Here is a 14,202-nt window from a genome sequence, read left to right as displayed (position 1 = left end):
TTGTTCTTCGTGTCTTCCGTGATTTCCTCCTCATAGGGTTGCATCATGTACTCCTCATTCTCATAGTGGTTGGAGTAGTATGGGTAGTCTTGATGATCTTGAGAATATGAGGGGTATTGGGGATTTTGAGTGTATGAAGGGTAGTGTTCATCTCGAGTGTATGGGACATATTTCTCATTTTGAGGGGATTGTGAGTATTGAATTTGTTCGGAGTAAGAGTTATGAGGGTAGACATTTTGTGAATAGAGATTTTGTGGTGGAGCATGATGATATCCTTCTTGGGATATGTATTCTTCATAGTCTCCTTCATGTTGCTTTTGATAGTGGTCTTGAGGTACATCATAATGGCTTTGGTTTCTTTTCGGACGGTAATAATCATCATATGCCATCCGTTGATCATCATAGCGAGCCCAAGGTAGTGGTGGACTTCTTGGTTGATATTGTGCTCTAAAGTCCTCATTATCTTCATAACCATAGGGGTTAGAAAATTGATCATTATAGCCTCCCCTTTGTTGCCTATATCCTCCTTGGTCTTCATAGTAATCATCTTGTTGATATCTTGCTTGAGAATACATCATAGAGGATCAACCTATCAACACAAAGACAAGAGAGTGTTTTGCAACTAGAAGTAGTTGCAAGTGAGAGTAGTAGCAAGTGAAATGACAAAAAGATTAAAACGTAAACAAAGTAAATTGCAAAAATAGAAAGAAAATGGGGGGGGGGGGTTAGACTCTCTAACTTGAACACTTGCTCATGTCAATCCAAGTGCACTTACTACTCAAAAACCGATGCCATCCCCGGCAACGGCGCCATTTGATGAGTTGTAGTTTTCACGGTGGATGAAAAGAAATAGATGTTAAAACGGGAAGAAGTTCCCGAGTGTCGGTCTCAAGGATGGCAAGGAGGGAATTCAAGCGGGAAGGGGATTAAGCACAAGAGTGTTTAGTGTTTGAAAGCTAACCCAAGCATAGTAAGGAATGTGCATTAAACATAATGAAAATAAGGAACAAACAATAGAAACAATCAAGTGGAAAAGAGGATTTGGATCTTGCAACTCATATAGGTATCCTTGATTTCCTAAGATATTAGGCTAGCAACACTTAGATAATGAAAATGAGATAAGGTCACCAACACCACCGCCACTCTCGTGGTCAATGGACTCACTTCTTAGACCGTAATGTCATCCTTGTGATCACTAGGCTAGAAGAGGCATTTTGACAAACACGTTATGTGCCTCTTATCTTCCACTTCTCCCTTTTCTCAAAGGTGAGAGGGAAATGTGCTAGGCTAGGCTAAGGAGTAACCTTACTCTCGTAAGTGAGACTCCTTCTCCAAACATCTCTCATATAGGTTGATCACCCCTACACAAGAGTCAAAGTGGATCACCACTCACACAATCAAACTCATAATCAAGCAATTGCAAAACCTAATTGATCAATTCAAAGCTCAAGAACATCCATACAACATTGCTCAATCCAAATCCACAAAGTTCTATCTAATCATACTTGGAATTGAAATAGCAAAAGGTAAAAGTAATGACAAGAAATTAAAAGGAAGACTTAGCTTGAAATTAAACCTTGAACTTGAAATTGAATGTTGATCACAATCTTGCAATGGAATTCTTCTCTAATTCTAATCTAAACCTAAGAATTGCAATGTGGAGTGAATTGGGAATGTGGAGTGAATTGGGGGAGATCTCTCTAGGCTAATCCTAGAGAGAGAAATATTCTAAAGTGATCTAAAACTGAAGTGTGATGGATCCCCTGCAAAATGGCTCAATTCCTCTTTTAAATCTCGCCCAACTGCTGAAATTTTCGCGATGGACGCACGGCTGGACGCGCGTCCACTACGCGTCCAGCGTGCCTTTTGCTGCACAGACTCCAAACTTCAGAGGGCTGAAAGTTGGACGCGGGCGTCCAACCCGCGTCCACTGCGCGTCCACAGCAGACTGCTGTTCTGCTGCCAAACTTCTGCAAGCATAATTTCGGACGCAGGCCTGGACGCATGGGTGGACGCGCGTCCACTGCAGTCCTGGCCTATTTTTTGCTCCAACTTTGGTTTGTTCTTCACTTATCTGAAATGTTGTCATTTCCTGCCCTTTTTGCACATCTTTTACCTACAAAACAATTAGCCAAGCGTGGAACGGGGTCTAATGACAATAACAAGCATTCTAAAGCAAATTAGGACTAAAACATTCATAAGGGCCGTGAATTATGCACTTAATGATCCACAAATAACCTTATAAAAGTGGTATCTTTTGCACTTTATCACTCATACAAATGAGTTGCTATATTTTGTTATTAATTTATTTTGTTGATGGCATTTCAAAGTATAATTTAAATAGCCAAGTTAAAATTTTTTATCTTAAACTAATAACCTATCTGTGGAAAAATGAAAAATTGACAATTGTTTATGTTGCATATGATTTAATTGCATCTGATTAGTTCAGTTTTCAATAGCTTAATCTTAAAAAGTTAAGTGGCATATTTAACATTTAGACATTTTTTTGGTTGTAATAATTATTAGCAACACAAATGTAGATAAAGAATTTCATCTTTTAAGTTGTCCATAAAAATCACTTATCAATTGCTTGCTCTATGATAGTTGCAATTATAAACAAACATACATGCTAAAACTGTCCTCATTTAACAAATTCTGTTCTATTTACATACTGTTATTTAATAATAAGATATTTGACACGTAGTTTATTTGATTCTTATATGCAAGGCAAGTACACTATGTTATCGAATGGATTGACTATGCACAAAGGCTTTGAAAATTGAGACAGTCACCAGGTACAGTTTACTGCCAATTTTATACTATTTCTAACAACAATAATAGTTAGCCCATAAATAAACTGATGTTTAAAACTAAACCATTAAAAAGAAATTACACATTAACTTAAATGAATACACAATTGTGTTCTAAATAATACACATGAATCTAGTCCTTTCAAGCTTTCATGCCCTGTACTGGAAGTATATAAATTGATTAACTGAAATAATCAATAGTACCTTATTTCTCATCAACCTCCTCTTTGCCTAGCTAGCAATGTTTTGATAGAAAATATAGATTATATTGTTGAAAAAAAATTAAAAAATTTATCTACTTGCCTCTGCATCATGAAATAAGCATTCCATGGTTTTGTTTGTTTTTTTTTTTGTTCTTGATTCAACAGCTCATATGTGTGCACTTAAAGCACCCTCATGACTTTTCATGTGTGATAAAGATGGATTTGAAACCCAAGAACAAAGTGGCTATCATCAAGCTTCAATTGTTGTGCTTTACAGTTGAAAAAGCTAGAGCAGTTAAAAAAAAAGCAGTACAAATTGTTATTTAACTATAAATTAACCTCTTGATCATGGAATAAGCATTCTATACTCTTGGGCTCCTTTTTATATACTCTTGGGCTCCTTTTTGTTTTATTGCTTTGGGGTACGACATATCTTCCCACCAAATGAAGGGAAATTGCTTTGGTTGTAAAATCTGGGTTGAGTTGAGATGCAAGAAGAAATTGACCAGTCATTCTAAAGGCTTCAGTGCGTCTAATGAGTTAGATTTGTGTATCAGGGGTGTGTGTGAATGAAGCCATTTAATTGTATATGTATATATATACCCAAAAAGAAGAATAGATACAACAAAACAATTATCACACCATAGCTATTAGCTACTGCCGTGAAGCTATAAAGGCTTAAGGAGAACTACTGCTGTGTAGCTAAGGAGAGTTAATCGATTCCCAAGAAGGAAGTGAAATAAATTAAATAAATATAAATAAAGATAAAAACTAATACACCAATAGGATTAGACTCCTAATTAATGTGAATGATTACCATCTCTATCATAAATAAACTCTCAACCAATTAAAAAAAAGAATTCAAAATTTTGTTAATGATTACCATCTAAAGCAAAAGGCTTTATCTCTGCCAACATATAACTTCATTCCCAAAAAAAAAAGGCAAAAACTTTGAGCGGGAGAATGGAGCAATATTAGAGGCCAAATGCCCTCTCTTTATCCTTCTATCTAATAAAGCTATAAGATTTCGGCCAATGAAATGGCCCCATTTTCCCGCCCGCCCTAAACTACGTCGTTTGCGTTTTGGCTCTAAGATCTGATGAAGTTTTCCCGCTCATGTTTACGTAGCCTTTTGGTAGGCTTTTGGCGGAATCAATCATCAATCAATTACCTATAATCAATATCAATTAGTATTTAAGTTATACTTAAATACTACCATCTTTTGGCATTCCCAATTTATGGGAAGTTGTTATAATTAAATTACAGTTCTTATATATCAAGTTTTTCCATCAGACTCAGCTACTTAAATACTATATTTATATTACATACATCACTCAAATTACATAAACCCTAATCATATCATTAGGATTTTGAATTTCAAAATGCAGGCATGCGTATTAAGCCCCATGTCGTTTCGTTTATCGGTGTATTGATAGGTTGCAACTTATCATCATTCTTCAGCCTCCAAAATCCTTCTTCTATAAAATGGTTATGCTTTCTTCTTCCTTCTACGTAAGTCTTCTGCTGGCCATTTTCCATACCTTACAAAACAAAATGTCAATGCTCTATGTATTAGCAAAAGACATTTCTCCTCAATCCTATAAGAAAGCAATTAGATTAAGGTTGATTCGTACTTACATTGTGACTGAAGGTAGGAACAAATCTGCTGTGAAGAGTCAAGAGTGTGTCTTTCACGACATTGAGGTAATTACATTTAACCTTTCCTGCTTCATCTTAATCTGCAAAGTGTTCTGCTTCATCTTAATCTGCAGAGTGTTTTAATAAATTGTTCATTGTTAATAAACTGCTAATACTGAGTATAAACTGCAAAGTGTTCCTTCACAGTTTCTGTTTTTATTCTTTTGTTTTTTTCTTATTATTTTTCTAGGGTACCTATGTTCATGCAAGTATACATGCCGATTTTATTGATCAGTTTTCCCATCTGCTAAAAGAAGGTAAAGTTTATGCAGTAAAAAACTTTGTGGATGTGTCTTATTACTACCAGTATAAAACTACACAGCATAAATACATGATGAGGTTCAATCAATACACTACTATTGAGAGACATAGGAGAAAAGGTTTTCCAAGCCTTTTGTTTCGGATTAAACCTATTGAGGAGTTATTGGCTGGCAAGGTTGAAGAGAAGCTGTTGATTGGTAATCTACTCTACACTATTTTCATTTTTTTTTTACTTATACATCATACTTCTCAACACATCTACATTTCATTATAGATGTTATTGGTAGAGTAGTTGAGTTCTATTCTCCTAAGGATAAGGTCATTGCTGGTTTCCCCACATAGTTGGTTGATTTTTTGATTGAAGACTCAAAGTAAGTTTCTCAATTACTGTGAAATACTATATTATTTCATCTATTTTTTTTTACATGCTTTACACTTCACTACACTTTTCCTGTTTACTTAGGGGAAATAGAATCAAATGTACATTATGGGATGAGCACGTACCTGCTGTTATGCCATTTTTCAATAACCATAGCGATGGCCATTTGATTGTTTTGCTCCAGCTCTGTCGTGCGAAAACAGTTGACAGTAAGTTCCCCTTCCCTGCAATCATACAAAAAAAAATCAGATTATTTGTTTGCTTAGTTTATACCTATTTTCCTGTATTTTTTTTAGATGAGGTCAGGATCTCAAGCTCATACACTGCTACAAAGGTTTTATTCAATTTGGACTGCCAAGAGTTTGCAGATTTCAGAAATAGGTACCCTACAAATTCCTTGAATATATTTTTTTACATTCTTAAAACTAATGAGAAATTTTTTCATTTAACAGTTTGAAGGCTAATTGTAGTCCACTCAGAAGTATTTCTGTGGTGTCTTATGGTCACAGTGCTAATAATTCACAGTCTCCTATGGTTGTCAGCACAATTCGAGATTTATATGAAAGGGCTGAGGTAAGGAATATCTGATTTACAAACAACATATGCATTAACTATATGATTAATGCCTAATTTCATTTTTTTGGTTGAATCAAATTTGCAGGAAGGGTATTATTATGTCCCAGGTACCATTGTATCAATTGAAAGTGGAAAGAAATGGTTCTATAACTCATGTAGAAAACCGGGCTGCTTTAAATCACTTACTCTTATAGAGACTTACTACTTTTGTGACACCTGCAAGACTAATTGGGCAGAAGGGAATGTGAGATACAAAGTAATTGTTAGGGTTCTAGACAAAACAAGTGATGCACCTTTTGTACTGTGGGATAAGGACTGTTTTGAACTTCTGGGCATTACTGCCTTAGATTTGAAAATCAAGTACTCTATGGTAATTTATTTATTTTCTGACTACAAATTCATTCCTACCAGCTGTTTTAATTAGACTAACTGTTTCTGTTTCCCAGTCTAAGATGCAGGTTCCAGTTGAGTTTGAACAATTGAGGAACAAATCTATGGTGTTTAAAATTAATCTTAAGAATGAACACATTAGGAATCCAGCTAAGCCTATATCAGTGTTAAGTGTTAGTCATAATGAGGAATTGGAAGCTCAATACTGTCCATCTATGTTGGATGATCAAGATGAATTATCCAGAATGATAGAGGAAGATGCAGATGATCTGGAATCCGAGGTAATAGATCTAATTATTTTACTTACACAACATTTTTATACTACTAAGTAGATGATTTATAGTTACTATTTTTTTTCATACACAGGAAAGTGAATCAGGAGATGAGGCAATTAGTCCAATAGTGCAAGCTAACTTGAAGCTCAAAGGTGTGGCCAATGACCAAGATGAAGTTGACACAGGTGCTATTAAGAGATGTCTACTTGACCAGTTCTCATCAAGTCAGAATTTGAAGAAGTGTAGACCTTTAGTGATCAAGGAAGAAAAGACTTTATGAGGCTCTGAAAATACTTTGGTTCTATGTGTTAGGGTGACTGGACAATGATGTTTTTAGACTTGGACAATGATCTTTTGAGACTTTATGCAGTTTTACTGCATTTTTTTGGAGAGTTTAACTCTCACTTTAAATTTACTGTTTTTTCATGCTCAATTGCTTACTACACCCATTACTTGCTTCTTTTTTTTATTTCTTTTGCAATGCAGGTGCTTAGTCATGAAGAGTCAAGGTCAAGAGAGGATGACATGCAACTTTTTATTTTTTATACTCCTGAACATGTATCTATGATTAGCTGTATATTTTTTTTTTTGTCATGTAAATCCTAATGCCAGCTACATTATTTTTTTTTTTTGTCATGTAAATCCTAATGCCAGCTACATTATATTGTCAACTTAAATAATAAGAATTATTATTTTCTTACTTTCAGTTATATAGTTAAACATTTACACTACATCTAAGTTGTTAAAAGTTATATAGTTAAACATTTACACTACATCTAAGTTGTTAAAAGTACATATTTAAGAAAATATTTCGCACAAGTAATTTAAAGTATAAGGTCAATTTTTTAACTAACTTACCAGCAATATTTGTACTATAGGTCAATTTTTTAACTAACTTACCAGCAATATTTGTACTATAGGGTTTAGGGTTAACTAACTTACCAGCAATATTTGTACTATAGGGTTTAGGGTTCTGTTCTTCCAGTCATCTCCATTCCCTTGAGTTTTTCTGCTAACATAAAAAAAACACATGCCTATTATTTAAAATCACAAACAGTTAATCATTTAAACTAATACAAACTTTCAGCTTAAAATCTTTAGTCTACTTAACATTTAATCAACTTTACACTTATCAACTTTCAAAGTCACAACCAGGTAATCATTTATAGTTATAGAAACTTAGTCATAAAACTCTTTGTCCCCACATGGCTATTATTTAAAATCACAAACAGTTAATCATTTCAACTAATGCAAACTTTCAGCTTCAAATATTTTCTCTACTTAACATTTAATGAACTTTACACTTATCAACTTTGAAAGTCACAACCATGTAATCATTTATAGTTATAGAAACTTAGTCATAAAACTCTTTGTCTTCTTAACATTCAATGAAATTACACTTATCATGTTTTAAAATCCCAAACACCTAATCATTTACATTGAGACATACTTAGAGCATAAAACTTTTCAAATTCTCCACATTGCATTGAAAATTACAGTTATCAAACTTGAAAAACCCTGAAATTTAATCCTTTAAAACTCACTGCATCCCTGAACTTTTTCAGTACTAGATGTAAGCTTTTTACACAGAGAATACCATAAATCTGCATTTTCCAGAGAGAAATAACCAACACAACTGATTTTGGCAAATTCCAGCAGACAATTCCATGAAGAAGTTAACACAATCCTGTGTTATACACAATAGACTTATAGCAACAACCAACAACAAAGGTATTTATACTCTATTCATTCTATGTATTATCTATTTTAAGAAAAGAAATCAAATTTGCTTCCTATACTACAGTTTAAAGAACTCATCTGTATTTGTACTTTGTATCTGGTAGCTTTATCTGGTAGCCTCATCTGTTAGAACACAACATAAGAAACACATATTCAAAAATTTGAGTAAACACTTACCAAGCAGTAAAGAGTAACAATGTACAACTGAATTAGAGGGTTAGTGTTAGGAATTCTTATCTTGCTACTCTGGGAGTTATATTTCGACGGATTGAGGAGAGGTGCATTGATGGAAATATACATGCACCCGATGAGAGCTTCAAAGAACCCTAGGTTGAAATTAAAGCATATAAGAACGCATTACTACACAGATCCGCAAAATCACAGTAAGAATACCAAAGATTCTTGCAAAAACATAGGGAAATTTGAAATCAGATGCTATAACGCAAGATCGATAGCAAGCTCATACCCGACTGTGCGAACTTTTGTTTACTGCTAGGATAGACGAAAGAAAGATGATTTCAGTAAAGGATTACAACCGAATTGAGTTAGGGATACTTAGCTTTGAACTAATGTTGTCTTCTAGCTATTGAATCCGCCATTACAGACCAAGGAGGGCAGCAGAAACTCTCGGCGGTGTTCTAGAGAGAGAGACGAGAGGTGATGTAATACCATTGCATCTCGCCTGAAATTGCCCACCTGCGGTTTTGTTTTTTTTTTCTTTATATATATATATATATATAACTAATAATAGATTAATAGTAGTTTATATTAATAGTAGTTTATATTAATTTCAAATTTAAAATTAATTAATTCAATTACCATATTAGTTTATGTTATGAATTTTAATTTACTAGAGTTTCTATTAATAGTAGTTTATATTAATTTTTTGTCATGTTGTGTTTTAGTATTTTAATGTATTTATTTATTCTCTCATAATATTATAATTTTTTTTTAATCACATTAAGACTATAATTTTTGAGTTTGTTTGTTAGGAATTTTAGTTTAAACTATATTAGTTTATAATCATTAAATATATATATGTTTACGTAATTTAAACTACTTGAATTTTACGTTATCACATTCTCATTTAGAAAATGAAGAACCACGCACAGAAATTTTAGTCCCTTCATTTCCAATTGATGGCAATTACGCTAAGAACATTCCGCCCTTGATTCTTACCAACAAAGATTGCGCGGTCAACTCACTCAAAAGGCAACAAACACAAGGTCAATTTATATTCTTTTATTAATTCATATATTTGCAATAACCGTTTAATTTATGTCATATTTTTGTTCTAATTTAGTTTGGGTTCATTTTTTTTCCAAACAGATAATCAACTCCCCAAAATAACAAATTCATGTGTTACAGGCAATGAAAGAGAAGCAACTAACAACAACAAAGGTATTTCTCCTCTTTGTTGATACAAATATTTTTTCCCAATTATAATCTTTTTTAATCACCTTATTACAACAATTTATTTTTTGTGTTTTAGTAATGTTAATGTATTTATTTGTTATATCATAATGTTATTATTTTCTCCTTTTTTGTAAAAACGTTGTAAATACCAATTATTGTATTTCTTATTTTCTAATCGTTTAATATATATATATTCTAATAATTTAGAAAATGAGGATCCCCGAACATCTCTTTTTGTTCCAACCAAATCTGGTCAATTTAGTTTCACTAATAACAATCAAGATGTGAGATTGACGTACAATGGTTTATTTCTCAACACACCCAGAAGTCAGCTAACACCTGGTCAGTATTTATTTTATCATTGTTTACTATATTGTTAACTACACTTTTGTCAATTTAACTATTCTGTTCTTAACTTTGTTTGTTACATTTTATTCCATCTTCAAACAGTCAATCACCCGAACAAAATAACCGAGTCATGTGTTATTATAGGCAACAAAAGAAAAGCAAAAGCCAAGCACCAAGGTATTTCTCCCTTTCTATGAGCACTTTCTTTTCATTATTTTGAATGCATGAATTTAAATTACTCTTTGGTTAAAATTACGCTCTCTTTACATTTATAAAAGAAATTTGTTGTTTATATATTTTGTTTTTGCATTACTATGTCACATTAAAATTTGTAAATTCTTTCTTTATTTTGAACCCATGTTATTAATATTATTTGATTATTTTATTGCCTTTTTTCATCAACTTTGTTTTTTATTACTTTATAACTTAGAAAATGTAGAGGGCCGAACATCTATTGCATTGCCACCAAAATCATCTCACGTTAGTTTGACTAATAAGACTCCTAACGCGAGTTTGGCCAACGATGGATTAGTTCTCAACACACCAACAAGTCAACTAACACAAGGTCAACATTTATTATATGTGTAATTCCTATATTTTTAATTACCCTATGGTCCATCTAAAAATTTAGTTCTTAAATTGTTTGCCTACATTTGTTTTCATTTTTCAAACAGATAATCACCTGACCAAAATAACGGAGTCATGTGTGGTTATAGGCAATAAAAGAAGAGCAAAAGCCATCCACCAAGGTATTTGTCATTTGTCATGCCATGTTTCTTTAATTATATTTATTTTTTATAAATACTTTTCGCTAAAACGTATGCTCTCTTTACTTTTTTAAGCGAAATTAGTTGTTTATATATATATTTTTTAATTACTATTACGCATAATAATGTTTTAACTGTTTATTTATTTTGGTTTAATGTTATGAATTTGGTTACAGTATTTTATATTCTTTTAATCAACTTTGTTTCTTATCATGTTATAACTTAGAAAATCAAGATGGTCGGAAATCTATTTTTGTGCCACAAAAATCATGTCATGTTAGTTTGACTGGTAACACTCCTGACGTGACGGTGAACAACAATGGATTATTTCACAACACCCCCAGAAGTCAACTAACACAAGGTCAGTCTTTATTTTTTATTTAATTAAACCATTTTTAATTACCCTTTTGTCTATTTATCAAATTTGTTCTAAATTTCGTTTCTTGGAATTGTTTCCCATTTGAAAACAGATAATCACCTGACTAAAATAACGGAGTCATGTGTGATTATAGGCAATAAAAGAAAAGCAAAACCCAATCACAAAGGTATTTCTCCCGTGATTAGAATAGTTTCTGTAATTATATTTATTTTTTCTAAATACTTTTATCTAAAACGTATGCTCTCTTTACTTTTTTAAGCGAAATTAGTTGTTTATATATCTTTTTTTTAATTATTATTACACATAATAATGTTTTAACTGTTAATTTATTTTGGTATAATGTTATGAATTTGGTTACAGTATTTTATATTCTTTTAATCAACTTTGTTTCTTATCATGTTATAACTTAGAAAATGAAGATGGTCGGAAATCTCTTTTTGTGCCACAAAAATTATGTCATTTTAGTTTGACTGGTAACACTCCTGACGTGACGGTGAACAACAATGGATTATTTCTCAACACGCCCAGAAGTCAACTGACACAAGGTCAGTCTTTATTTTTTATTTAATTCAACCATTTTTAATTACCTGTTTGTCTATTTCTCAAATTTGTTCTAAATTTCGTTTGCTGCAATTGTTTCCTATTTGAAAACAGATAATCACCTGACTAAAATAACGAAGTCATGTGTGATTATAGGCAATAAAAGAAAATCAAAACCCAACCACAAAGGTATTTCTCCCGTGATTAGAATAGTTTCTTTAATTATATTTATTTGTTCTTTCTAATTAGTTTTCGCAAAAACATATGCTCTCCTTACTTTTTTAATACAAATTGGTTGTTTATATATCTTATTTTTAATTACTATTACGCTTTAAAATGTTTTAACTGTTTATTTATTTTGGCATAATGTTATAAATTTGGTTACACTATTTTATAGTCTTTTAATCAACTTTGTTTCTTATCATGTTATAACTTAGAAAATGAAGATGGTCGGAAATGTCATTTTGTGCCACAAAAATCATGTCATGTTAGTTTGACTGATAACAGTCCTGACGTGACGTTGACCAACAATGTATTATTTCTCAACACGCCCAGAAGTCAAGTAACACAAAGTCAGTCTTTATTTTTTTATTATTAACTTTAAACTTTAGTTCGTCAGTCTTTATTTTTTTATTATTAACTTTAAACTTTAGTTCAAAATTTCTTTGTCTTCATTTATTAACTTTAAACTTTAGTTCAAAATTTCTTTGTCTTCATATTAATTTATTTTGCTTTTTGATTCTAAATCTTTGTCTTCATATTAATTTATTTTGCTTTTTGATTCTAAATCCATTCCTATATATACAGATACGACACTTTTTGATTCTAAATCCATTCCTATATATACAGATACGACATTTGTAGAAGCATCATCCATTCCTATATATACAGATACGACATTTGTAGAAGCATCATCCTCAATGAACCGTTGTTTAATGGAAGATTTTGACGATGCTGTTTTAAATCAACAAGTCATTACAAGATTATCCACCAATGCATATACCTGATGAACCAAGTAACAGTCTATTGGTGAATCCTCTCATATATGAAGAACTCTCATATGATCGGCAACTGTTAAAGGAAGAACATGACCTATTGGTGGGAAACTTAACTGATGAGCAGTTACTGATATACAATAAAGTCATGTATGATGTGGATACCAATAAAGGTGGGCTCTTCTTTGTCTATGGATATGGTGGCACGGGGAAAACATTTTTATGGAAGACACTATCAGCTGCTTTACGGTCAAGGGGAGAGATTGTACTGAATGTTGCATCCAGTGGTATAGCTTCACTATTGCTACCAGGTGGTAGGACTGCTCACTCAAGGTTTGCAATACCTATTTCTATAAATGAAGACTCGACATGCAACATCAAGCAAGGTAGTCCATTAGCTGAACTCATTATCAAAGCAAAGCTAATAATTTGGGATGAAGCTCCTATGATGCACAAACATTGTTTTGAAGCATTAGATAAAACAATGAGAGACATCCTCAGGTTCTCTGATTCTTTAAGCTGTAACAAGACCTTTGGTGGTAAAACAGTGGTTTTAGGTGGTGATTTCAGGCATATTCTACCAGTTATTCCAAAAGGGACAAGACAGGACATTGTCCAAGCCAGTATAAATTCTTCATATCTGTGGACTAATTGTCAAGTCCTGCGTCTTACAAAGAATCTAAGACTGCGTAGTGTTACGGCTGAAGGAGAGATAGAGAAATTAGATGCATTTGCAAAATGGATTGCGGACTTAGGTGATGGAAAGCTTGGTGGTAATACCGAGGATGATTGCAATATCAATATTCCTTCACAGTTTCTATTGCAAAACAGAGGAGATCCTATCAAACAAATTGTTGACGAAACATTTCCGACATTTGGTACGGGTGTTATAGATCCTGAACAGTTGAAGAGTAGAGCTATTTTGGCACCAACATTAGATGTTGTGGATCAAGTCAATCAATACATGAACAATTTAAATCAATCATCATCAAAGACTTATTTAAGTTGTGATTTTGTTTGCAAAGCGGATACTAATGACAATATGTTGGCCGAAGTGCACACTACTGAATTTTTAAACAGTTTAAAGTGTTCTGGTGTACCAAACCATTCCTTAGAATTAAAGGTTGGATCTCCAATAATGTTGTTGAGGAATATCGACCATTCGATTGGTCTTTGTAATGGAACGCGGTTGATTGTCACCAAGTTAGGTAACCATGTGATTGAAGCCAAGATATTATGTGGCACACATTATGGGACAAATGTATTGATACCCCGCCTATCTTTGACTCCGTCAGATCCAAGACTTCCGTTCAAATTTCAAAGGAAGCAGTTCCCGGTGATGTTGTCCTATGCAATGACAATAAACAAAAGCCAGGGACAAACATTGTCAGTAGTAGGTTTACTATTGAAGAAACCAGTATTCAA

The 14,202-nt window shown here is 32.8% G+C and overlaps 1 protein-coding gene across 1 annotated transcript; it reads left to right on the top strand.

Moving 5' to 3' along the window:
* Positions 1-12,775: 12,775 nt before the first annotated feature.
* LOC116012855 (ATP-dependent DNA helicase PIF2-like) lies at positions 12,776-13,956 on the top strand. The gene is made up of 2 exons (XM_031252530.1): positions 12,776-13,729; positions 13,858-13,956. The coding sequence occupies exons 1-2, from the start codon at positions 12,776-12,778 to the stop codon at positions 13,954-13,956; spliced, it is 1,053 nt and encodes a 350-aa protein (XP_031108390.1).
* The last annotated feature ends 246 nt before the right edge of the window (positions 13,957-14,202 follow it).

This window comes from Ipomoea triloba, chromosome 3, assembly GCF_003576645.1.
Source record: "Ipomoea triloba cultivar NCNSP0323 chromosome 3, ASM357664v1".
NCBI lineage: Eukaryota > Viridiplantae > Streptophyta > Magnoliopsida > Solanales > Convolvulaceae > Ipomoea > Ipomoea triloba.
This window is presented reverse-complemented; position numbering and strand designations above follow the sequence as displayed.